General features: G+C 35.4%; 1 protein-coding gene across 1 annotated transcript in view; it reads right to left on the bottom strand.

The window, feature by feature from the left end:
• CCDC171 (coiled-coil domain containing 171) overlaps positions 1-27,473 on the bottom strand; it is a 322,272-nt gene that overhangs the window by 235,426 nt on the left and 59,373 nt on the right. Inside the window, 3 exon segments of the mRNA XM_043486967.1 lie at positions 11,769-11,907; positions 18,295-18,455; positions 23,645-23,737. Coding sequence (XP_043342902.1) covers positions 11,769-11,907; positions 18,295-18,455; positions 23,645-23,737 — 393 coding nt within the window.

The raw sequence follows: 27,473 nt of genomic DNA, 5'->3' as shown, positions 1-27,473 counted from the left end.
TCCAGTTTCTTAAGAAATCTCCACACTTTTCTCCATAGCGGCTGTACTAGTTTGCATTCCACCAACAGTGCAAAAGCTTTTAAGTTTAATTAGGTCCCATTTGTTTATTTTTGCTTTTATTTCCAATATTCTGGGAGGTGGGTCATAGAGGATCCTGCTGTGATTCATGTCGGAGAGTGTTTTGCCTATGTTCTCCTCTAGGAGTTTTATAGTTTCTGTCTTACATTTAGATCTTTAATCCATTTTGAGTTTATTTTTGTGTATGGTGTTAGAAAGTGTTCTAGTTTCATTCTTTTACAAGTGGTTGACCAGTTTTCCCAGCACCACTTGTTAAAGAGGTTGTCTTTTTTCCATTGTATATCTTTGCCTCCTTTGTCAAAGATAAGGTGTCCATAGGTTCGTGGATTTATCTCTGGGCTTTCTTTTCTGTTCCATTGATCTATATTTCTGTCTTTGTGCCAGTACCATACTGTCTTTGATGACTGTGGCTTTGTAGTAGAGTCTGAAGTCAGGCAGGTTGATTCCTCCAGTTCCATTCTTCTTTCTCAAGATTACTTTGGCTATTCGAGGTTTTTTGTATTTCCATACAAATTGTGAAATTCTTTGGTCTAGTTCTGTGAAAAATACCGTTGGTAGCTTGATAGGGATGGCATTGAATCTATAGATTGCTTTGGGTAGAATAGCCATTTTGACAATATTGATTCTTCCAATCCATGAACACGGTATGTTTCTCCATCTGTTTGTGTCCTCTTTGATTTCTTTCATCAGTGTTTTATAGTTTTCTATGTATAGGTCTTTTGTTTCTTTAGGTAGATATACTCCTAAGTATTTTATTCTTTTTGTTGCAATGGTGAATGGTATTGTTTCCTTAATTTCTCTTTCTGTTTTATCATTGTTAGTGCATAGGAATCAAGGGATTTCTATGTGTTAATTTTATATCCTACAACATTACGGTATTCACTGACTAGCTCTAGTAATTTTCTGGTAGAGTCTTTAGGGTTTTCTATGTAGAGGATCATTTCGTCTGCCTACAATGACAGTTTTACTTCTTCTTTTCCTATCTGGATTCCTTTTATTTCTTTTTCTGCTCTGATTGCTGTGGGCAACACTTCCAAAACTATGTTGAATAGTAGTGGTGACAGTGGGCACCTTTGTCTTGTTCCTGACTTTAAGGGAAATGCTTTCAATTTTTCACCATTGAGGATAATGTTTGCTGTGGGTTTGTCACATATAGCTTTTATTATGTTGAGGTATGTTCCTTCTATTCCTGCTTTCTGGAGAGTTTTCATCATAAATGGATGTTGAATTTTGTCAAAGGCTTTTTCTGCATCTATTGAGATAATCATAGGGTTGTTATTTTTCAATTTGTTAATGTGATGTATTACATTGATTGATTTGCGGATATTAAAGAATCCTTGCATTCCTGGGATAAAGCCCACTTGGTCATGATGTATATGATCTTTTTAATATGTTGTTGGATTCTGTTTGCTAGAATTTTGTTAAGGATTTTTGCATCTGTGTTCATCAGTGATATTGGCCTGTAGTTTTCTTTTTTTGTGGCATCTTTGTCTGATTTTGGTATTAGGGTGATGGTGGCCTCATAGAATGAGTCTGGAAGTTTGCCTTCTTTTGCAATTTTCTGGAAGAGTTTGAGTAAGATAGGCGTTAGCTCCTCTCTAAATTGTTGGTAGAATTCAGCTGTGAAGCCATCTGATCCTGGGCTTTTGTTTGCTGGGAGATTTCTGATTACAGTTTCGATTTCCTTGCTTGTGAGGGGTCTGTTAAGATTTCCTACTTCTCCCTGCTTCAGTTTTGGAAAGTTATACTTTTCTAAGAATTTATCCATTTCTTCCAAGTTGTCCATTTTATTGGCATATAGCTGCTGGTAGTAGTCTCTTATGATCCTTTGTATTTCAGAGTTGTCTGTTGTGACCTCTCCATTTTCATTTCTAATTTTGTTGATTTGGTTCTTCTCCCTTTGTTTCTTGATGAGTCTGGCTAACGGTTTGTCAATTTTATTTACCTTTTCAAACAATCAGCTTTTAGCTTTGTTGATTTTTGTTATGGTCTCTTTAGTTTCTTTTGCATTTATTTCTGCCCTAATTTTTAAGATTTCTTTCCTTTCTACTAACCCTGGGGTTCTTCATTTCTTCCTTCTCTAGCTGTTTTAGGTGTAGAGTTAGATTATTTATTTGACTTTTTTCTTGTTTCTTGAGGTAAGCCTGTAATGCTATGAACCTTCCCTTTAGCACTGCTTTTACAGTGTTCCCATAGGTTTTGGGTTGTTGTGTTTTCATTTTCATTCGTTTCTATGCATATTTTGATTTCTTTTTTGATTTCTTCTATGGTTTGTTGGTTATTCAGAAGTGTGCTATTTAGCCTCCATATGTTGGAATTTTTAATAGTTTTTTTCCTGTAACTGGGATCTCATCTTACTGCATTGTGGTCAGAAAAGATGACTGGAATGATTTCAATTTTTTTTTAATTTACCAAGGCTAGATTTATGGCCCAGGATGTGATCTATTCTGCAGAAGGTTCCATGTGCACTTGAGAAAAAGGTGAAATTGATTGTTTTGTGGTGAAATGTCCTATAGATATCAATTAGGTCTAGCTGGACCATTGTGTCATCTAAAGTTTGTGTTTCCTTGTTAATTTTCTGTTTAGTTGATCTGTCCATAGGTGTGAGTGTGGTATTAAAGTCTCCCACTATTATTGTGTTATTGTTTATTTCCCCTTTCATTCCTGTTAGCATTTGCCTTACATATTGCGGTGCTCCTATGTTGGGTGCATATATATTTGTAATTGTTATACCTTCTTCTTGGATTGATCCTTTGATCATTATGTAGTATCCTTCTTTGTCTCTTTTCACAGCCTTTATTTTAAAGTCTTTTTTTAAAATTTATTTATTAAAGTCTATTTTATCTAAGAGGAGTATGGCGACTCCTGCTTTCTTTTGGTCTCCATTTGCGAGAAATATTTTTTTCCAGCCCTTCAGTTTCAGTCTGTATGTGTCCCTTGTTTTGAGGTGGGTCTCTTGTAGACAGCATATATAGGGGTCTTGCTTTTGTATCCATTCAGCCAGTCTTTGTATTTTGGTTGGGGCATTCAACCCATTTACATTTAAGGTAATTATTGATAAGAATGGTCCCGTTGCCATTTGCTTTGTTGTTTTGGGTTCACCTTCATACAACCTTTCTGTGTTTCCTGACTAGAGAAGATCCTTTAGCATTTGTTGAAGAGCTGGTTTGATGGTGCTGAATTCTCTCAGCTTTTGCTTGTCTGTAAAGCTTTTGGTTTCTCCTTCATATTTGAATGAGATCCTTGCTGGGTACAGTAATCTAGGTTGTAGGTTATTCTCTTTCATTACTTTAAGTATATCCTGCCATTCCCTTCTGGCCTGAAGAGTTTCTATTGAAAGATCAGCTGTTATCCTTATGGGACTCCCCTTGTGTGTTATTTGTTGTTTCTCCCTTGCTGCTTTTAATATTTGTTCTTTGTGTTTGATCTTTGTTAATTGACTAATAGGTGTCTTGGGGTGTTTCGCCTTGGGTTTATTCTGTTTGGGACTCTCTGGGTTTCTTGGATTTGTGTCACTATTTCCTTCCCCATTTGGGGGAAGTTTTCAGCTATTATCTCCTTGAGTATTTTCTCATGGCCTTTCTTTTTGTCTTCTTCTGGGACTCCTATGATTCGAATGTTGGGGCGTTTCACATTGTCCCAGAGGTCCCTGAGGTTGTCCTCATTTCTTTTAATTCTTTTTTCTTTTTTCCTCTCTGCTTCATTTATTTCAACCATTTTATCTTCTACCTCACTTATCCTATCTTCTGCCTCCGTTATTCTACTGTTGGTTCTCTCCAGAGTGTTTTTGATCTCATTTATTGCATTATTCATTTTTAATTGATTCTTTTTTATTTCTTTTAGGTCCTTGTTAAACATTTCTTGCATCTTCTCGATGTTTGTCTCCAGGTTATTTATCTGTAACTCTATTTTGTTTTCAAGATTTTGGATAATTTTTATTATCATTATTCTAAATTCTTTTTCAGGTAGGTTCCCTATCTTCTCCTCTTTGGTTTGGTTTGGTGGGCATTTTTCCTATTCCTTTACCTGCTGGGTATTTCTCTGCCTTTTCATCTTATTTAGATTGCTGTGTTTGGGGTGGCTTTTCTGTATTCTGGTAGTCTATGATTCCTTTTTATTGTGGAGGTTTCTCCCAGTGGGTGGGGCTGGATGTTTGGCTTGTCGAGGTTTGCTGGTTAGGGAAGCTTGTGTCGGTGTTCTGGTGGGTGGAGCTGGATTTCTTCTCTCTGGAGTGCAATGGAGTGTCCAGTAGTGAGTTTTGAGATGGGTCTATGGGTTTGGTGTGACTTTGGGCAGCCTGTATATTGACACTCAGGGCTATGTTCCTGTGTTGCTGGAGAATTTGCGTGGTATGTCTTGCTCTGGAACTTATTGGCTCTTGGGTGGTGGTTGGTTTCAGTGTAGGTATGGAGGCTTTTGGATGATCTCTTATTAATTAATGTTCCCTGGAGTCAGGAGTTCTCTGGTGTTCTCAGGTTTTGGGCTTAAACCTTTTGCCTCTGGATTTCAGTCTTCTTCTTCCAGTAGCCTCAAGACTTCTCCATCCATACAGCACTGATAATAAAACTTCTAGGTTAATGGTGAAAGGATTCTCCACAGAGAGGACACCCAGAGAGGTTCACAGAGTTACATGAAGAGGAGGAGAGAGAGGAAGGAGATAGAGGTGAGCAGGAGGAGAAAGGGGGAGACTCAAGAGAATAGAGACAGATCTAGGCAGAACTCTGTTCCCTAAGCGTTCTCTGCAGCCCAGAACACCCACAGAGATTCACAGAATTGGATTGAGAAGAGAAGGGGGAGGGAGGAAATAGAGGTGATCTGGGGGAGAAAAAGGAGAGTCAAAAGGGGGAGAGAGTGATCAAACCAGTAATCACACTCCTGAGTAAAAATGGGTACTGAAGGTTGGATTCTTAAATGTCCAAAATTGATATCAAATACTCCTTCTGAAGACAATGGGCTGCTTTTCTGGGTGTCTGATGTCCTCTGTTAGCGATCAGAAGCTGTTTTGTGGAGTTTGCTCAGCATTCAAATGATCTTTTGATGAATTTGTGGAGGAGAAAGTGGTCTCCCCATCCTATTCCTCCACCATTTTAGCTCCCTCCTCTAATTTTTTGATTAACATGTTTCATTGTGTGACAAAGAGGAAGTTGAGGTTAAATGTTAAATTGTTGACTCGACAAACTCTGCAATTCTAAACATTCAAACAAGTTTAAAAGACAAAACTGTAGAACTCCCTTTTTTTTTGCCTTGGACATAAGTCACAAGAACTCACTTCTTTTTGCCTTAGAATAATTTACATAAAGAGCTTTATTACTGTAGAAATAAAAGTCCCTTACTGCTATGTTGGCTAACCAGATGATGTTAAGATGAACATACTGATCATTCATCATGAATCCAGGACTACTTTAGATGTCATGATGAATCTAAAACCAGTATAGAAAAGGGACTAAAAATATCAAAATACTCAAAGAAAGTGCAGAAAAATTTCTGACTGAAAGACCTTAATGTATTATAAAAGAGGAGTCAAAGTTGGTTATAATATATCTTTAACCAGAAAGAACAATGAGTTGACAAAGAGTTATGTTATATTTTCATCTTGGTACACAATATTTCACACACTGCTAAAGTAAATGAATTTCTGGCTTAATCTAACATGTCATTCTATCATCTTATCTTTCTTTGAGCCTATAAAAACTCATCCCTCACTTCTGCTAATCATGTATGAATATCACAGATAGACAAGTATGTAAATAAAAATTTCTAACATAAACTTGTGAAAAAATATTAAAAAGCATATGCATATATTTATATCTAGAAATTGGCCAAACGAGTCCTGCTGATCTGCAACAGAAAAGTTGACTCAAACCATAAATAACAATAAAAACAATTAAGGGGTACTAATAATAAGGTTAAAATTACAGAAAAAAATAGGTAAAAAAAAATAAATATTTAGTCACTAGATTTGTTGAGATTAATGAAATTAGTTTTTTAAAAACAGGTCAAACTCTTGTAGCAGTAACACATAACGCTTATCATTTCTGAATGGTTTTGAATTCAAGTAAGCTTTTAAATTAGTTTAAATATATTTTAAGCCATTACAAAGGAATTCTGAGTAAAAACAGAGGCGTATCAGAACCTACAACTTATATCACATACTTATGCTTCACCTTTTCATTTTATCTTCCACTTAGTTTTACAGAGGCAGTCCATTTATAAGGATTCCAGGAGAGCCTGCTCAGCTAAACTGAATTTTATATGGTTAGCTTTCATCATCATCACCAGCTGCAGCTTCTCCTTGATCACAATAACAATAACTAACCTCTCTTCTTCATAAAATAGTTTACTCTTTCTTTCCCTCCCTGCTTGTCTATGCTGCTTCCATGGATGTGAGCATTCTATGATCCAACTGCTTATGCCATATGATGAAATGTCACCTTCCCTTACACAGCTACACAATTAATTTACTTTTCAGAAAATGCCACCATCCAATCTGAATATAGGCTTTGACATATAAACATCTTCTCTCTCTCTTCCTCTCCCTCTCTTTCTCTCTCTCTCTCAGACACACACATACACATACACAATACCATTTTATTTCTTCCAAGACCAAAAATGAGGTTTGAATTTTCAAAATTCAAGATTTTTATATTAATTAATACAAGAAAACTGAATGAAAAAGTTTTATGCCAACATCACAAATTTAGAAAGACAGCCATACCATGTACATTTAAATACACAAACACGTACACATTAGATAAATACAACTTAACAGTATTAAATTCTTAAGGACCACTAAGAGAGATATGTTTATATTAGCAAAAACAATGCTCATATAAAAATACTATTCTATTGTGGGTAAAAAGCAGGAATCAACAAGTTTTTCATAAAAATTCAGAACAGAATATTTATTAGACCATTAGTTTTGAATGCCTCCTGCAAAATCAGAAACATGTCCTTTTAAAGCAAACCTAACAGATCATTTGATGCAAAAATATTATCAAGAAACACTAACTTTACCTCAAAGCATAGCAATCAAAGCACTTTCCAAAATCCTATTTAATGCCAGCAATCATTATTATTATACAATCAGTCAAGCCCCCAAAGTATAGGGAAAAAATATACACTTGACCATTTTCAATCACAAGTTCTTTAGAGAATAAAATATTCTTTGAGCAAAACCTCATGAGAACTAGAATTCCCTTTTCAATATATGGTCTTCTCCTAGAGCTGTTACTAAATATTACTGAGTGGCAGAAAAACAAATCTCAAGAAATGACAGACTTAAAAAAATTTCATTGCAGAAAGCACAAAGCAAATCCTAATAATGCCAATTTGAAAATGATAGCTCCCCTGCTTCAAGAGAAGCAGATATAAAAACTCACAGTAATGACTAAAAGACCCAACTGGATCTACTGAGCCTCTGGTGGGCTTTAATAAGCATCATCACTAAACACTTAAACTAGAAATTCAGCTTTATTTAGTAGCTGATTAAATCATTATTAAATTCAAAGAATTTAAAATTAATAGTTCAATTTTAATCAAAACTTTTTAAAGTCAAATTCAGTAGTGTACAACACATAACATGAAACTAATTTTGTTAAATCCCTAGATGTCCTATGTTGAAATTCTATTAATACTATGACATTAAAAACAATAATAATATACTACTCATTTGTTAGTCATATCTTCTAAATCCATAAATTGAGTAGGAGAAATTTCACGAATATAAAAGCACAATTAATGTTGGCTGTATTCCTTAAATACCAAGAGAAGACTCAACAAACCCAGTTTGAACTTTTCCAAAATTACATTCTATATTTAATTTTTATCTCTTGTAACAGGGGAGCTATCACTTTGCAACCAGTTTATTAACTCTGTGTGTATCCTGACCTAGATGATCTCGATGGCTTCTTTCCGTTCTCAAAGGCTAAGCGACCTTTGGTTATACAATTGTTATTTTTAGTCTCAAAACTTCCTGAAGTCTTTGCATATTATTAATAACATCTTGGTCTTACTAGTAAACCTACAGAGGAAAATGGCTTTAATTTTCTCTTACAATGTAACAGAGAAAATAAAGACCAAGACTTGAATAATGGCCATGAATGTGACCTAAACTAGAAAACAAGCTGTTAGCTCAAAGGGAGAGAAAAATTACCTGTAGCTAATTTATACTTCCCATTCTATAAAAGCTGAAACTTCTATGTTCAAAAGAAATGTAACTGTGGGAAAGACACACTAGGGTACGCAGGATCATAGGATGTCATTAAAACAAAGTTTTATTTCCAAAGGCAAGAAGTAAAAGCCTCCTCTTATGTCATTCTCTCTTCAGTCAAAAACAATTATGAACTCAAAACAAAAATAACAGACAGACTTTGAGGACGCAGAACCAAAAAACTCCATTTTTATGGTTTAAAATTTTTACTTTGATAGATATCTCTTTAGAGAGAAATTTATAAGATTACCCTCCCAACTCAAAGGCCACTAACGTACTAAAAAAATTAAAGGAAATAAAGAAATATGTACCCAAAAAATATATTTATGAAAAGCAATAGATGAATTTTTTATTAAAAAGAAAATACTGTACTTAATATTTAAAGTAATAGCATTTTCATTAAGACGCTTTGCTGGTGGCTCAAATGGTAAAGAATCTGCCTGCAATGCAGGAGACCCAGGTTCGATCCCTGGGTTAGGAAGACCCCTTTGGAAAGGGAATGGCTACCCACTCCAGTATTCTTGCCTGGAGAATTCCATGGACAGACTTTTTTATTAAAAAGAAAACACTGCACTTACTATTCAAAGTAATAGTATTTTCAGTAAATAAATTTTCATTAAATATTTTTTAAAATTTCATATTATGGTCAAGTAAAGAGACAGAAAGCAACTGTTCTAATAAGAATAAAACAGAACAAGCTAAAAGATAAAGCTAATAATGCATGCTAAGTCGCTTCAGTCGTGTCTGAGTCTTTGTGACCCCATGGACCATAGCCCACCAGGCACCTCTGTCCATGGGATTCTCTAGGCAAGAATACTGGAGTGGGTTGCCATGCCCTCCTCCAGATCATCTTCCCAACCCAGGGATTGAACCCACGTCTCTTACGTCTCCTGCATGGGCAGGTTGGTTCTTTACCACTAGTGCCACCTGGGAAACCAAAAAAAAAAAAAGCGATAGAAGAAAATAAGACATAAAGCTAAGGCTTTAAGAGAGATGAAGAAACAGAGAGGAACATATGAATAGTTAGGCTGAACCATATGAACTGTCGACCACTTAGGCTGCAATTGAATTTGTTTCTGAACATCCCAATGGCTCTTCTACTAGTCAGAACAACAGTTACAGGTTGAGTGTCAAGGGTTCAAATAAGCAAACGGAGGTTATGAATGAGCTGCAATTCACCTTTTTTCAGACCATCCACCAAACTGTGAAAGTTAAAAAGTAAATACCTGTTGGTACCAAGTAAATTGTTTGTAATCACAAAGCATCCTGAGTTCAGTGGTGAATTCAGCCAGTCCTCTTTTATTTTCTACCTAGTCACTGGAGTGCTAGAAGACCAGAGTCAGGAGGACGCACACCAACTTATATTGGTGACTAGGCCTTCACCACTGCATTCTCAGTTACAACTCTCTTTCCAAACTATTTGATTACAGTATCTAATAAGTAAGCACAGCAAGACTAAGACTCAGCTCAATGACTCTAACAAGTTTTTCTCCACCATGATTCACCTTCCTGAACCAGGAGTGAAGAGGTGGGTAGCACATCAGTGAATAGGCACTATAGTATGCTACACAGTGAACAACAACAACAATCCTTCAAAAACAAACCAAATTGGGTTCTACTATACATATGATTCTGCAACATTTTTCTTTCTACTCAATAATATAGCAAACTTTGGGAGATGGTGAGTGACAGGGAGACTGGTGTGCTGCAGTCCACGGGGTCACAAGGAGTTGGGCACAACTTGGCAAATGAACAACAACAACAACTGCTACACAGAGAACTCTAAACTTCCTAAAACCCCACATCCAATGTACTCAAACTACAAATTCAACCAGAGTAAAAGCAATGATATCAATCCCTTAATCAGAACAAACTGGATATCCTGAGTTAAATGGAAACAGAGTTCAACGTTAGAGGGTATACAGGCATTTGTTAAGGAAAAAGAAGTGTTTCAGTCAATGTGGGTCAAAAATATGAACAACCAGAATGGAAGCAAGAAGATATGAAAATAAATAGTAAGAAGATATGAAAAATAGGAAGCCAAGAGTCCTCTCATATGACTGAAGCAAGAAAGAGGATCACCTGCCTGTATATAATATTGGATCATTTGAAAATTATAAAGAGTTTAAATGTTATCCCATCATTACTTTTCTATCTCATCATTCACCATTACCGTTCTAACTAGGCAGCACTGATTTGGCCACCACTTCTTAGTATAACCCTGAGTTTCTATCTTATTGGACAAGGAAAAAAATATTCATTTTCCTCAAAAACTAACATCACTAAGAGCTGTGGAATATAACTGAAAGTGAAGTAACCAAGTCTCTGGGAAAGGTATATATGTGGGGAACAAGACAAAGAGGAAACAGGGTACTACTATAAACGTCATGGCCTCCCTCCTGAGGTTCCCAACAAATAGCCGAGTAGGAGTATGCTGCATCAACCAAATAAACAAATCCATCCAACAAATGTTTACTGAGGCAAGTACTACTGTGGAATCTCAGTTAACCTCAATGGACTCTCAATTTCTAGGCAGAGGTAATACACAGCAGATTTTGGTGTTATGATAGAGATACTAAACTAAGAATTAAAGAAACACAAACTTGGGAGGGGCAGAACTCTGACTTTAGGTGGATGAAAAAAAAAAGAAGAGATGGAACCACACAAAGCTTCACAGATTGCAAGACATCAGAGGTGTCTCTGCATCACCATCACAGGACATTTATGAATATTAAAAGAAAAGAAGAGAATTAGCATTTCAGACTTGTGGGTCAAAAAATGTGAACAGTCTGAATAAAAGTAAGATGACATGAAGATACATCATGTGTTTAGGAAGGCACGAGTACTTTAATGTGGCTGACACAAGATAAAGAGAGGACAACAGCAATAGAAGAAGCTGGAAAAGTTAACACAGAGCCACAAAAAGTGCCTTAGATTACACAGCAAGAAGCTGCAGCTTCTCTGAAAGCAACAGGGAGATACTGATGGCTTTTTAATAAATGGAAGGTGACAAGAACAGATCGATACTTGAAAAAGATAAATTTGGTGATGGTGTGAAGGCTCGATTATTGGGGAATGGAGACAGAGTGATCAGGTTCAAAATGATTACAAAAGGGAGTCTTTGAAATCATTAGATCCACTGATTTTAAACCCTAACCCCACTTCCATGTAGGTAATACTGTTTTACATACTTTAAAAAAGAAAGAAAAACCCCTGAATAATTTTTAAAACATTCTATAATTCAGATGTTCTAATAATTCATTTCATTTTCCCAATTATTTCAAAGAAGAGAGGTTTTATCATGAAGAGCTTTGTAGTAAACAGCATCTCCAGTTTTAAAATTTTATATCAATGTCACTCAAACTACTTTCATATAATTATCTCATGGCATGTAGTTGATTTTTTTTTTAGAAAAAATCCTATTAAACACCAAATTTGACCCAATAAAGTAATTGCCATAGGGTTTTCTTTTTTATCTTACCATTACAAGTTCTTCCTGTAATTCACTGCAACTTTTCTCATTATACTGGAGTCTCTTTGAAAGGTCTAGAATTACTTTCTTCTGTTCCTCAATTTCTTCATTTAGTTTCTTGTTCTTGGAGAAATACTCTCTTTCTAATCTGAAAGGTTAAAGTGTCAGAGCAGGTTTTTCAAATATGCTCTTATCAGGTCTTATTATACAACTTTAACACAAAGGGCAGATGTACTATATATCATGGTTTCATGCCCAAAGCTTTTAAAGACCACTTCTCATTTTTGCAAATAAAAAGAATTGTACATTCTTAAATGAAGAACTCTAATGTAATAATACCCCCATGTTGATGACAAACATTTGTACTATACCCAAGGCTATAAGCAAAATGGATTTGGTTAGTGTTGATTCACCATTATTTATGATTAACAAACCCCACCCACCACAGTTGAGTTAGCTCAGAGACTGACTCAAAACAGAAAACAGTTCTATCAAACCATTTTCAAATTAAAGTATAACTTGAGAAACGACACAAATTTTTATTTCTGAGTGTCCATGCAAGCAGAACTGGTACAGTGAATGAAAAATCCAAAAACAAGGATAATTTTTAAAAATCATTCATGTTCACTGTGAAAACACAAATTTCTTTTCAAAGGATTTGCCTGCCTATTTACATTTTGCTCAAGCTAGCATTAAATTGTATTTACATTCTTTTTGGACATAAAATGACAAGCAGTTTGGAACTATTTTAGTTCAAATTTTGCTGTGGTTCAAATTAAAGAGTTGCCACTATTTTTAATCTGACGTCTTCCTGATAAATGCAGTAGATCAGTTTCCTATAACTTTTAAGCTGTAATATTGGAGGCAAGGTGACTCAGTATAACCAAATCCACACTGTGCTCAGGTTATAATCAAATGAAAAGGTCATTTTTGAATGGCAGGTGATCTTACTCTGATCAGTCAACATTTCTTGCTCTAGGGTGGAACAGAGACAAGCCTAGTGCCAACCCTTTTGTATTTTCTTCCTTGAATCAAGAATATTACACAACTGGGGATTCCCTGGTGTCTCAGTGGTATATAATCCACCTGCCAATGCAGGAGACTCAGGTTCAATCCCTGGTCCAGGGAGATTCCACATGCCAAGGAGCAACAAAGCCCATGTACCACAACTACTGAGCCTGTGCTCTAGAGCCCAGGAGCCACAACCACTGAAGCCCCCATTCCCTAGATCCTGCACTCTGCAACAAGAGAGGCCACTGCAATGAGAAGCCCATGCCCCACAACTAGAGAGTTGCCCCCACTCACTGCAACTAGAGAAATAAAGCTGTTTTCTTAAAAAAAAAAAAAAAAGAATATTCCATGGTAGAGTGGGTAGAATTTAAACACTTATAGAAGGATTAGATGAGATATTTATATCAACTTCTCAAAAAGCAGAACTAAACAACAAAATTGGATCAAAGTAGAGAAAAGATAAGAATATCGATCCAGGAATCTCAACATATAAATAACACAAGTTCCAGAAACAAAACGTAAAGAAAATGGAAAGGAAAAAATCAGCAAAGTAATAATGCAGGAGAATTTCCCAAAAATGAATAATTTAAAACTCTAAAATTAAAAGAGTTCAGTGAGTGCCCAGCACGAATGGAAAACAGTCCATGCCAGGCCCATCATCGCGAAGTTTCAGAACACCGTGAACAAAGAGAAGTTTCCACTTTGTGTCCACAGAGTACAGAAATACACATTGTGAGTATTATTTTATCACGTGTTATAATGTAACATCACTAAACCATTTCAAGACAGGCATCTCTGTTTCCAGACTTGGTGGCCACTCTGTGCAAGTTTCCAGAGAAAAGCAAGGGCCACAAACAAAGAATAGGGAATCAAATGTCTTCAGGCTTCCTGATAGAAGAACGGAATAAACAGCCGACTAAACTATGACAAAGGGTAAAGATCAAATACAGACATTTTCAGAATGCAAGTTTTAAAAGTTTTCCTCTGATGTGTAATTCCTCAAGACACTCCTTTACAAGGGAGTAAATCAGACAAAGAAGATGGGCATGAGATTAGTAAAGAAGAGATCCAATATCAAAGAGGAGCAAAGAGAATGCCAAGGATGATGGTGAAGAGGAGTCCTAAGGATGACGGTGACAGAGCCTGTAAAACAATTTGTCCAGAGAGAAGGGAGTGGAGAGAAGAGTCCAACAGTGATACATCTTAGAAGAAACTTACGATGATAGAATTTCTGAGGTGCAGAAACATAATGGGAGATTTTCAGCTCTGTTAGAGAGTTTAAGAATAATTTACTGATTGGTGCATACAAACTAATCCAACATAAAATGAGATATTAACTGTTCATGCATTTGATCATTCAGCAACTCTTTACTTTGCAGCTGTGTGCCAAGCACTAGTCTGGAGGTCAGGAAAAGCAGTGAACAAAACAAAGCTCCTCTCTACATAAGAAGACAGACAATAAACAATAACAAATATAAGATAACATTGTATAAAGGAAAAATAAATATGAGGGGTCAGAAAATTGTAGGAAAAATATTCCAAACACAACCCTACTGAAAGGATGGGAGGATGGAAGAAATAAGCATGTGCTAGGTGGCAGAGGTGTATAAGAGAGATAAATAAGTAGAGGCCAACAGATAACATCTAGAGATAGAAGTTGAAAAAAATGGCACAATATGCATGTTATTCAGCAATACAAAGTTAACCACCAAAAACAGCTTGTAAGAATTGAAAGTGGTTGCTTCAAAGGAGAAGAAACCGGTCACAGAGAGCAACGGGGTAACAAGACATGGCTTTTCATGAGCTTAACAGTACTATTTTACTTTTTAGATTATGTACAAGTGTTAATTGGCGGGGGTAGTATGATGAAAATTCAAGGAAGCCCAGTCTCTTTGAATCCAATAGAAAAGAGTCAGGACTTGACAGATGGAGGATTTTGGCAAGAAAAGAAAGGGAAAAGGAAACTTGTAGTTAAGATGCCTTCTTTCAAAAAAAAAAATATATGCCTTCTTTGATACTGGATTCCCATTCTTTTCCTTCAGAGTTCAGATAAGAATTTAACAACTGTGCAGCTGTTTTAACAAATAGCCATCTTCAGGCCACTTTTCAGCAAGAATATGAACAATAATACTAGCGCCATGGGTTATAATACTTTTGTTCTTTTTACACTTTTGGTTGATGTATTTAGAAAAATGAAGAAGTCCCTAAATATTGAATGGAATAAATTAAATAAATTTAGATTCAGTCTGATCAGTATCATATCTTTGACTAGTGTTATTTTAAACTTAAACTAGATTTAAGAATTACGAGGATCTTCTCCCTACCATTGCCCAACAATCAGTTACCACAGTTAGTGAAAATCTGACATTTGAAAGAGCTAAAATAAAAACATTATTGAAAGATTTTAATTTTATACTGCAAGTTTTCAATAGAAAAAAATTTACAACTAAGAAAATTTATTAGAGAAATATAGAGCATTTATATTCTATCTAAAATTATACATTATACATTTGCTAATATAGCCTGTTATCGTTCAAATTCCTAGCTGAGTTCTTTGAAAGGTATCTTTGATACATAATAATTTTATTTTTTATACTATTAAATGTAATATTCAATATATAATAGTATGCTAAAATATATACACATATTCCATCTAATACATATGTATGTGTGCATGCTTGCTCAGTCGCTTCAGTTGTGTCTGACTCTTTGCAATCCCACGGACTGTATAGCCTGCCAGCCTCCTCTGTCCATGAGATTCTCCAGGCAATAAAACTAGAGTGGGTTGCCATGCCCTCTTCCAGGGATACATATGTATCTTCTACCTATATGTGCATAAATATATATTCCATCCAAAATAGTTTCACACAGGAATATTCACTGTTATGAAACTGTTGACCAAAGTTAAAACTCTGAATAACATGCAGTTTTTTCCTCCTGCCTTTTAATGAGATTCTCACCTAGATCTACCTAGGAGGAAACAGAAGTATAAAAACCTTAGCCACCTACAAGGGTAAGACAGCATGTCCTCTAAAACCTCTTATCACCAATTGCTAAATCAGTTCTACCCAACAGGTAAAACAATCTCCTACTCCAGCACTCACTGTTCTCAAAATTGTACCTTAATGGTATTATTTGTAAAGATATTATTGTAAAGGTATTACTTACCCTAAAGACCTAAAATAGCAATTCTCACTTTGAAATACATTATCCAAAACTTAGAACTACTTTGAAAAATTAATTCTTGAGAATTTGTGACTCTAAAAGATTTTAAAGAAGATTCCTGAAAAAGAATCAAGAATACAAGTAGTCATGTATGGATGTGAGAGTTGGACCATAAAGCAAGATGAGGGCCAAGGAATTGATGCTTTTGAACTGTGGTGTTGGAGAAGACCCTTGAGAGTCCCTTGGAATGCAAGGAGATCCAACCAGTCCATCCTAAAGGAGATCAGTCCTGGGTGTTCATTGGAAGGAGAGATGCTGAAGCTGAAACTCCAATACTTTGGCCAAGTGATGCAAAGAACTGACTCATTGGAAAAGACCCTGCTACTGAGAAAGATTGAAGGCAGAAGGAGAAGGGGACAACAGAGGATGAGATGGTTGGATGGCATCACCAACTCAATGGACGTGAGTTTGAGTAAGCTCCAGTAGCTGGTGATGGACAGGGAGGCCTGCTGTGCTGCAGTCCATGGGGTCGCAAAGAGTCAGACACGACTGAGCGACTAAACTGAACTGAACAAGCAGAAAATCAAATAACCTACCTAATCATCCCTCATGTCATCTCATTCCTTCTCAAACCACAGATAAATGGAAAGGAAGTGGCTGTCATATCATATACAATGAAATAGAAGACAGGATGGAGGAAGAGACGTCATAGGAACTACCGAAAAGCAATGGGCTTTAATTACTACTTACTGTTTTCTCTTTATTCATTATTATTAACTTATATTACAGCATAGTTATATAGGGATGAAGAACAGACAAGGGACATTATGTTAAAACATTGAGGATTGTTAGTTTAGTTAGCTTAGTTGGAATACATAACTAGTATTTAGAACTGTTAGTTTCTGCTTATTGGAACACAAAACTTGAGTAAAATTTTTCAAGCACCAAAACACAGGTAATAGCCAAACAAACTCAAGGAAAAAATTTGCTCTGGGGTCTAATTTTAAAAGTACACAAATTAAAATCTTAGAGCTTAAAAGTAAGTGGGTATCTTAAAATGCTTCTAATCCAACATTTGCAGGACTCAAATCTTCAGAATACGTGATAAAGAATCATCTACCCACTATTTCGAACTTTCCAAGGCAGAGAGCTTACTAGTTCCCCCAAAAAAGCCCATTATTTTATTGTGGAAAAGCTTTGATTGTTGGGAGTACAGTCTAACTTCTTACAGTTTCACTAGTAGGTCATCATCATTACCTCAAAGCAACAGTAAAGAAGCCTGTGCTATACACTACATAAAGGCCCTTCAGACACATTTAAATGTGCAGATTCAGGATATGGTTCAAAGGAAAGAGAAGGGTACAAGTCCTTAGAATAACATTCACAGAATATCATCTAAATCATTCTAGAAGAAGCAAGAAAACTCAGTCAAGAATTACTCGTTCAATGTATTATAAGCATTACTAATAAAGGTAATCACGAGTTCTAAATTTTTTCAAACTTCAGCCTTTCAAGTGCCATCTTTATCATTTCTGCCATACAACTCTAAACAATACTTTTTAAAAAATTAACTCACATTATAAGTTAAATTAAGTATTTTAAAAAGAAACTTTATATTACATCTGTAAATGGAAAACCATTATCTGCCATAAATAGAAATGAACATTAAAAATAAATACATAACTAATGTATTGACCTATTATCATGTTTTATACCAATGGTGGTACACATTTCTCTCTCTGAGAGGAAATGGCTTAAAACATGTACTATTTGAGCCACTATAAACTTCTTAAAGCATTTCGCAGGACTGTTCAGATGAAAGACTTCTGAACTGAAAAAGACTAAAATCAATAGGAGTCAGAAAAATCCTGACCCTCCCACTAATAGCTTTGTGTCCTTACCCTCTTTAGGCTCAATTTTCACATCTGTAAAACAGGGATAAAAAATTGTAGCTACCTCATAGGGCACTAAATAAATTAAACAAAGGCATGCAATGCTAGGTATGAAGTGAGCCACATACACGCTAGCCCCAGTAGCAGTATTACTACTACTATTATTTTTACAGTTTGAGAAAATCTAAAACATTACCCATTTACCACATAGCTCACTTAGGAGACCTAAAAGTCAAGGCCTTAAAGATACTGTATTACATCAGCAAACATAATATAAAAATACATTAACATATTTACTTTCTAGTATAAGAAAGTATTTCTGCATTTCTGAGACTACTTGGAATTGCCATAATACTTCAAAACCCAACAGAGCACTTCTATATTAACCTACTACTATGCATTCATACTTATGTAGATTTCATAAACTCTTAATACTAATTTAGAGAGTTTCACAGTGTAACACTTACACGTTTAGTTTTGCAAAGCTCTCCTGTGCATTATGCTTTTCTCGCTCATATGCACTTTCAACTTCTTTGAATTCATTCTTGATCATTTCCAAATCAGCAACAGCTTCTGCTTGGCTGGCCTTCTCTACCTGCAAAGCTCCTTCAAGGTCTCGAATCCGTAACTACCAGATGACAGAAAAGTAATTGAATCAAGCAAGGAAACACTTGTACCAATCTTAAATTGAGTAGAATACTTTATCAAACAGCTGATTATCGTTCATCCAAACAAGTCTTTCTTTCTGGTTTTGGTTTAAAACAAGGAAAATAAACAAGAGGCAGTTTATTCCCTTTCTCAACATGTGTAGTGGAAAAGAAGAAGAGTGGAAGAATACAGACTTAACTGTGCTATGAAAAAGGACAGGCAGGTACAATATAATCAGTCCCATCAAAGTGCCTAATTTTGATCTAGTAGCTCATTTGAACATTTCTTTATAAACATAATAAATTAAGTGGTTTTTGAAAACTGGAGGGAAGTATCCTTTCCTTCTTTTGAGAAATATTATTATATGAACATCTTTATGAGCCTAACAAAGCTAATAGATCTTTTTATTCTTGGGGATTTCTTACTGTAAAAAAGTAAAATTTTATTATCAAACAACATTATTTGAACTAAAATATTTATGGGTGTAATAAGATGATATCTGGGATTTGCTTCAAAATAATCTTGGAGTGGAAGAGTAGAAGAAGGTTAATAACCAAAACACAGTTGGCCTGTCAGGCAAGTCATGAAGCTGAGTGATGGGTACACAGGGAGTTCATTTCACTCTTCTCTCTACTTTTGCATGTACTTGAAATTTTACACAATAATCTAGATTTCCTGCCAACAGTAGAACAGATAAAGTGCACACCCATAAAAGAATAACTTATAGCTGTAAAAAGGCAACAAAACAACTTCTGAAAAGTTCTCCAGGTGGTTCTCTATGTAGTGTTAACATATACTGGGAAGAGCAAAGTCCAGAATATTATACGTAGTGTGCTATATTTTGGGGGGAGAAAAAACAAGGAAAGATAGCAGGCAAGCGAGGAAAACAACAGGAGGGACAAGAATGAAAGAAAGAATTTTTGACCACTTAATTTTGTTTTGATTTTTGAACTACATGGATATTTTATCTTTTCAGAAAACTAAGTTCAGAATAAAAAAATAGTTTGCTAAAGCTCAAAAAAGGAGAGAGGTAGGAAAAAAATGCTTTAAACTAGATAGAAAATGTGCTTTAGAACCATAAGACTCAGGTTTGAGTCACAGCTCTACAAATAAACTTAAGTGCCCTTTGGCATGTTAAACTCCAAACGCTTGAGGGTCCTCATCTGTAAACAGTAAATAATAACAAAAAGAATATACAGACTCTACAGGGTGGCTACAAAGATCTAATGGGACAATATCTATTTAATATTAATATGTATTTAACATTAAATATAAATACATAATAATTATTTACTAAGTGTTTAGATAAATATTTATTAGGTACTTAATATGTGCCAGGCAACGAGCCAGTGCTTGTGATATAGAATACAGTTATCATGTATACAATTATACATGATACAGTTATCATGTATACAATTATACGTGATACAGTTATCATGAAAGGACACAGTCAGCTCCTTACGAGAGGACAGAGAGGCAGGATGTGGCAAGTGCTTCCGGTCACAGTAACAGGCCCAAAGGGAGCTCTGTCGGACACAAGCCTCCTATTAGTGGCAAAAGGCAACCTGAGTTAGGAAAAATGAACTCACCAAGAAATGAAGCCTAGGAGATGCTTCATAAATAAATCCACACAAATAATAATCACCAGAATTATTATTTCTAATTATCCAAAAAGACTTTAATTGAAATATTTGTTCTCTTAACACTAAACTAAGGTAGTAGACTAGATACGGCTTTGTACATTTTCAAATTTGATCTTTCAAACTTTATTTTTCTTTGTTGCTATGTCTAAATCTATAGAAAAATATACATTAAAAGATCTTAATGACCCAGATAACCACGATGATGAGATCACTCACCTAGAGTCAGATATGCTGGAGTGCTAAGTTAAGTGGGCCTTACTTCAGAAGCATCACTATGAACAAAACTAGTGGAGGTGATAAAATTCCAGCTGAGCTATTTCAAATCCTAAAAGATAATGTTGTGAAAGTGCTGCACTCAATATGCCAGCAAATTTGAAAACTCGGCAGTGGCACAGGACTGGAAAAGGTCAGTTTTCATTCCAATCCCAAAGAAAGGCAATGCCAAAGAAACTACCTCACAAATGCACTCATCTCACACACTAGTAAAGTGATGCTCAAAATTCTCCAAGCTAGGCTTCAAAAGTACGTGAACTAAGAACTTTCAATGTTCAAGCTGGATTTAGAAAAGGCAGAGGAACCAGAGATCAAACTACCAACATCCTTTGGATCATAGAAAAAGCAAGAGAATTCCAGAAAAACATCTATTTCTGCTTCATTGACTACAATAAAGCCTTTGACTGTGTGGATCACAACAAACTGTGGAAAATTCTTAAAGAGATGGGAATACCAGACTACCTGACCTGCCTCTTGAGAAATCTGTATGCAGGTCAAGAAGCAATAGTTAGAACTGGACATGAAACAATAGACTGGTTCAAAATTGAGAAAGGAGTACATCAAGGCTGTATGTTGTAACCCTGCTTATTTAACTTCTTTGCAGAGTACATCATGTGAAATTCAGGGCTGGATGAAGCACAAGCTGCAATCAAGATTGCTGGGAGAAATATCAATAACCTCAGATATGCAGATGACACCATCCTTATGGCAGAAAGCGAAGAACTAAAGAGCCTCTTGATGAAAGTGAAGGAGGAGAGTGACAAAGCTGGCTTAAAACTCAACATTCAGAAAACTAAGATGGTGGCATCCAGTCCCATCACTTCATGGTAAATAGACGGGGAAACAATGGAAACAGTGACAGATTTTATTTTCTTGGGCTCCAAAAATCACTGCAGATGGTGACTGCAGCCATGAAATTATAAGACGCTTGCTCCTTGAAAGAAAGCTCTGAACAAGCTAGACAACACATTAAAAAGCAGAGACATTACTTTGCCAACAAAGGTCTGTCTAGTCACAGCCATGGTTTTTCTAGTAGTCATGTATGGATGTGAGAGTTGGACCACAAAGAAATCTAAGCGTCAAAGAATTGACGTTTTGAACTGTGGTGTTGGAGAAGACTCTTGAGAGTTCCTTGCACTGCAAGGAGATCCAACCAGTCAATCCTAAAGGAAATCAATCCTGAATATTCATTGGAAGGACTGATGCTGAAGCTGAAACTCCAACACTTTGGCCAACTGATGCGAAGAACTGACTCATTGGAAAAGACCCTGATGCTGGGAAAGACTGAAGGCAGGGGGAGAAGGGGACGACAGAGGATGAGATGGTTGGATGGCATCACCAACTCGATGGACGTGTGTTTGAGCAAGCTCTGAGTTGCTGATGGACAGAGAAGCCTGGCATGCTGCAGTCCATGGGGTCACAAAGAGTTGGACACAACTGAGCAACTGAACTGACTGATGTCTAAATTCAGTGTTTATAAGTAAAATAACATGTCGAGAAAATATTTCTTCTACCTACATTGGTATGTCCTTTCAGAAAGCATGTACATTCAATCACAAATGATAAATCAATCCAACTGAAAGTAGACAAACAATTCTGAGTCAGCTCTTTCGAATCTGCTTTCTCATTTTTACGACATAATATCTAAACAAATTTAATAACAGAGTACTTCAAGCATATTTTTAACTACAGTTTATGATAAGATGGTGATTAATTACAACTTAGTTGTCTCATTTGCTTTTAAACTAGTCTGAAATTGAATTTTACTGGGTGTACCTCAATGAAAACACATGTGAATATTTAGAAATATATGATTCAAATATACATTTTTGGTTTTTTTCTAAGCTATAGTACTAAGCTGAGTATCAAATATCAACTTTTAACATTATGAGTGAAAATATACATGTAACAATTATTATAGCTAATAACTATATATAACTGGTTATACAACTGTTATGAAAAACAAATTTGAATTCAATTTCTTACATGAATTAACTTCAGCCTTATTGCTTATTAATGCTATTTTGAGGAATCCAATCACTTTTTCTAAAAATTAAGCTTAAAACTTACATAAATTTGCTTTACATACAGGTATACTCAAATATATGGGCCTGAGAATTTTGTGAGTAAATGGCATTTCATTAAAGATAAAAGTAAAAAAGCAGATTATAAAATTCTTACAAAATTAGTTGCATCTCATGTTAAGACTTGTTTAAATACTAAGATAAAACTCTGCAAATCCTATTAATTAAATTTTAATACAGGGGAAAGTCCAAGTCTTTTTTTAAAATCCAAATTAAATGATGGAACTCGGGACTTTTTAAAAATTTATTTTTATGTGGAACTAATTTTAAAGTCTTTGTTGAATTTGTTACAATATTGCTTCTATTTTATGTTTTAGTTTTTTGGCCATGAGGCATGTGGAATCTTAGGTCCCCTACCAAGGACTGAACCCGCACACCCCGAGTTGAAAAGGAAAGAAACATCCAGGAAAGTCCCCAGAACTTCAACTTAATGCAACTTTACATAAAACTATTTACAACAAAGGCCACAGGTAAGACTTGGTCCATGGCAGTAGTTTGACAACCTGCAGCTAAAATGCCTTTACTAATCTTCCAAGTTCCTTCTCTTTCTCTAAGCCCTAGGGAAAAGGACACTTTCCTTAAGATGCCTTCAATCAATTCTCCTCTAAGATTTACTCCTTCTTTTTATTATGCTCCCATAGTACTACAGTATTTCAAATGTCTACCTTTATATCAAAACAGAGGTACATAGGATCTCTGGTAATGGAATGTTTAAGTCTCAAAAGCAGCTCATTCACCTTTATACCTTCAGCTCTCAATATAAAAGTGCATATTTTTAAATGGTTTCAAAAAGAAATCATGCCTTGACTGTTGATAAAAAGAACATTCTTATGAGCGAATCTTCCTGTAACAGGCCAGATGGCAAACATATGAGACTTTGCAGACTGTGAGGTCTCTGTTGCAACTACTCCACTTTGCCAATGCAGCACAAAAGCCACCACACACAAGATAAAACTTCACAAGCACACGTCGTGGGTGAGATTCAGTCTGTGGGGTGTAGAGTGCCAGCTCCTCCCTAATAAAGACTATCATCAACTATATAGTAAATAGTGAAACATGGGTCTTATCAATATGTTACCTGTTCAAAATGCACACCTTAGCTCTCTGAACATAATGCTGTTTTTCCTAGCTTAATAAGATCCACACAAAAAATGTTGTTTACATTGTACCTGAATAATTTCAGAATTAAATTTCGATTCCAAATGTGCTGCTCTTTCTGCTTCAATATTTTCTTCTAATTTCCTCACTCTCAGAGTAGTTGCCTAAAAACATTAAAAGTAAACTCATAAACATTGGTATTTAAATTGAATAGAGGCCACTACATTGTAATTAACACTTTATATTACTATAGCCTCATTTTTTTATTTGCAAGAGTGTAAAAGTCATACTGTGAAAATCATGCTCAGGAAGAATGTTCCAGAGCTTGCCTTCTTTTTCTTCACTAAGTAATACTTTACATATAATAAATTACACATAAAAAATAATAAATTACACATAATGAAAGTGTAGAACTTGGTAAGTTTTGTGTATATACCTTAATGTGTGTATATATATACATATATACACACACCCACACAAAATCATTGCCATAATCAAGACAGAAAAATACTTCCATCACCCCTAGAAAATTCCTTGTGTCCTTTGGTAATCTCTTCATCCACGCCCTCGCTACCTTACCCACATCCTCAAGTGACCAATGATCTGCTTTTAGTCACTACAGATCATTTCCTGTTTTCCAGAATTCAATATAAATTGAATCATAGAGTGCACACTCTTTATTGTCTGGCTTCCTTCTTCTCACAAAATTATTCATTTCATTCACGTGGTTGCACATATTAACAGTTCACCTTCTGTTGTTAAAGTGTTCCACTGTGTTGATACATCACATCTGGTTTCTCAGTTCACCAACTGATGGACATTTGAACCTGTTTCCAGTTTGGGCTATACAAACCAACCTGCTATGAACGTTTGTGTATAAATCTTTATCTTTTGTTTCTCTGGGGTCAATAGTGAGGGACAGAATGACTGGGTCAGATGGTAGGTGTACATTAATGTTTTATGAAACTGCCAAACTGTTTTGCAAATTGTTTCTAATTTCACCAACACTTAACCATGGTGGCATGGTATTCTTTTGAGTTATCTGGGGGCCAGGGTTAGACATTCAAATAGGAACATAATGGTATCTCATTTTAGTCTCAATTTTTATTTTCCTAATAACTAATGACACTGAGCATCTTTTTATATGTTTACTTACCATCTGTACATCTTCTCTGGTGAAGTTTCTGCTTAAATCTTTTCCTCATTTTTTAATTGGGTTGTTTTTTCTCTTATTGAATTTTGAGAATTTATTATATAATCTGGATACAAGTCATTTGTTGGATATGTGATTTGCAAATATTTACTCCCAAATATTGTCTATAGCTTATCTTTTTATTCCTTAATATCAGTGTCTTTCACATAAAAGTTTTCATTGAGACAAAGTCTAATTTATTAGTTAGGGCCGTGCGACTAGGCTATGGGACCACCATGCTGCACATGTCTCAGGATAATACTAGTAAAGAAGAGTCACACCTAGGATTCTGTCAAATATGGACAGTTCATCAGTGACAGAGAAAGGCACTACTAATTTAATTTCCTTTGTTAGATAAAATTTGGACTAGAAATGTCTCTATTCATTATACTTACTCTATCATTTAGCCTTAGCTGAAGGTTTTTTAAATGCTTGGCTTGATTAATTTGATTTTTTCCTCTTCTCTCCTGTCTTTTCTTTTTCTGCATATAGACAGAGCTGGTAATATATCACAACCAGAAAGGACATACATAAAAACAGGATAATCTAAAAACTAATCAAGCAGTCTGTGGAGAAGAAATGAATATACTTTTCTTTGAGCAAAGCACATTCCCATAATGCCTGCTACAGTTCAGAGTCTAAACACAAAAAGGTGAAAAAAAAAAAAACCCAAGTGCCCATCAACTGATGAATGGATAAACGAAACATGCTATATTCCCACAATGGAATATCATTTGGCCATTAAAAAGGAACTACATAACAACACATGCCACAACAGAGTTTAACCTTGATAACATACGTCAAGTGAAAGATACCAGATACAAAAAGCTACATATTAAATAACATCATTTATATGAAATGCCCAGAATAGGCAAACCAGGCAAATCCATAGAGACAGACAGTTGTTTCCAGTAGCTGGGGAGATGGAAAGGGAAGAATGAGCACTGACTGCTAATGGGCATAAAGTTTCTTATTGGGGTGATAAGGATGTTCTGGAGCCAGACAGCAGTAATGGTTTCATAACCCTGAGTGCATACTTTAAAAAGGTGTAGTCAATGATACATAAATTATATTTCAATAAAAAAATAAAAAGAATCCTTAAGTGCAAGAACTAATGACATTTCAAAGAAGTGACAGCCGTCTATGTCCAGCTTCTTGATTTCTGTTAAAGAATTCCTCTCAATGCTGACTTTGAATCCTTAGAACAAGGGTTCCCCACTGCTTGCTGGTATAAAGCATGGTATATACTAGAGCAGAACGATTCTTATGGTTAGACAGATTAAAATCAGTATTACCCTAGGTTGGGCCAACACTAGTAAAAAAAATTTTCTTTCAATGTAATGCCACAAGATGAAGTTCCTGTCCTTGAAGAACTAAGTCAACTTTCTCAATATTCAAAATAGTTGTGTTAGGTTCTGCAAGCCAGAAGTCTAACTAGTGTCAAGGAAATAATCCACAGACACTGAGAATAAAGATCAAAACAGGCAAAAAGCTAACAGAGGGCAAATAGAAGAAACCAGTCTAATAATATTAAAATATTCTTTCATATTCAAATGGCATCCACATAATTTTATCAAGTGTTATATTTTACTAAAATACAGACTATTCAGTGTTTCCATGATAAGAGTCAACAATATAAGTCTTCATTTTTCATGTACTATTGTCATATTAATTTATCTGATTTTACCCCAAAAGTCAATTGGAGAAGGCAGTGGCAACCCACTCCAGTATTCTTGCCTGGAGAATCCCATGGACAGCAGAGCCTGGCGAGGTACAGTCCATGGGGTCGCAAAGAGTTGGACACGACTGAGCGACTGAACTGAACTGAAACCAAAATCAAACAGGTTGAAATAATAAACCAAAGATCACATTTCATACTTTCCTATTTTAAATGAAACACTCAGAAGAAAAATTTATAAACTGTTTATTATTACTAAAACAATCAGTAAAGACAGCAAAAAAACTTCATATCTTTAAACAAATTTCTTCAAAGAGTGCATTTTGTTGACAGACATAATTAAATTGTTAGTCGCTCAGTCATGTCTGACTCTCTGCGAGTCCATGGACTGTAGCCTGCCAGCCTCCTCTATCCATTGAATTCTCCAGGCAAGAATACTGGGGTGGGTAGCCATTCCCTTCTTAACAAAATTTTTTTTTTTTTTAAATCTTCTAGTCTGGTAAATTAATTCTTATATCCAGCAGAGGGTGCTAGAGGAACATCAACGTGCTGTTCACAAATATTTTTCTCCAGTATCACCTACAGAACTAACATTAATAATCATAATCTGACTGTTAGTCTCCCATCATAATATAATCAGAAAAGCAAGAGCAGAAAGCATAAGAGAATTCAGATCAAAGTACAAAATCCAACACAAACTCATATACACCACCGGCAAACTTAACTATATAGAAGTTTGCTTGTAATACAAAGATTATACTATGTACTGTCTGTTCCCTAATACTCTGAACATCGGAGTTCTTTATGTGACAAAAAATGATCACATATTTTATCATTTATTAGCTGGTTGTCACATCCTTTCTGACTTCAATATACTGTCAGGAGATCTTTATTCCAGTAAATTCTACTGTTCATTGTACCCAATTTTTTTTTATTTTATGATTTATATCGCATTAATCACAATAAACTCAATTAGATAATCTGCTCCACTTAAGAAAAGTGAGGGTTCATTCTTTGAAGAAGGTAACAT

The sequence above is a fragment of the Cervus canadensis genome, chromosome 14 (assembly GCF_019320065.1).
Source record: "Cervus canadensis isolate Bull #8, Minnesota chromosome 14, ASM1932006v1, whole genome shotgun sequence".
Taxonomy (NCBI): domain Eukaryota; kingdom Metazoa; phylum Chordata; class Mammalia; order Artiodactyla; family Cervidae; genus Cervus; species Cervus canadensis.
Note: the sequence above shows the minus strand (reverse complement) of the source record. Positions and strands in the feature narration are given on the sequence as shown.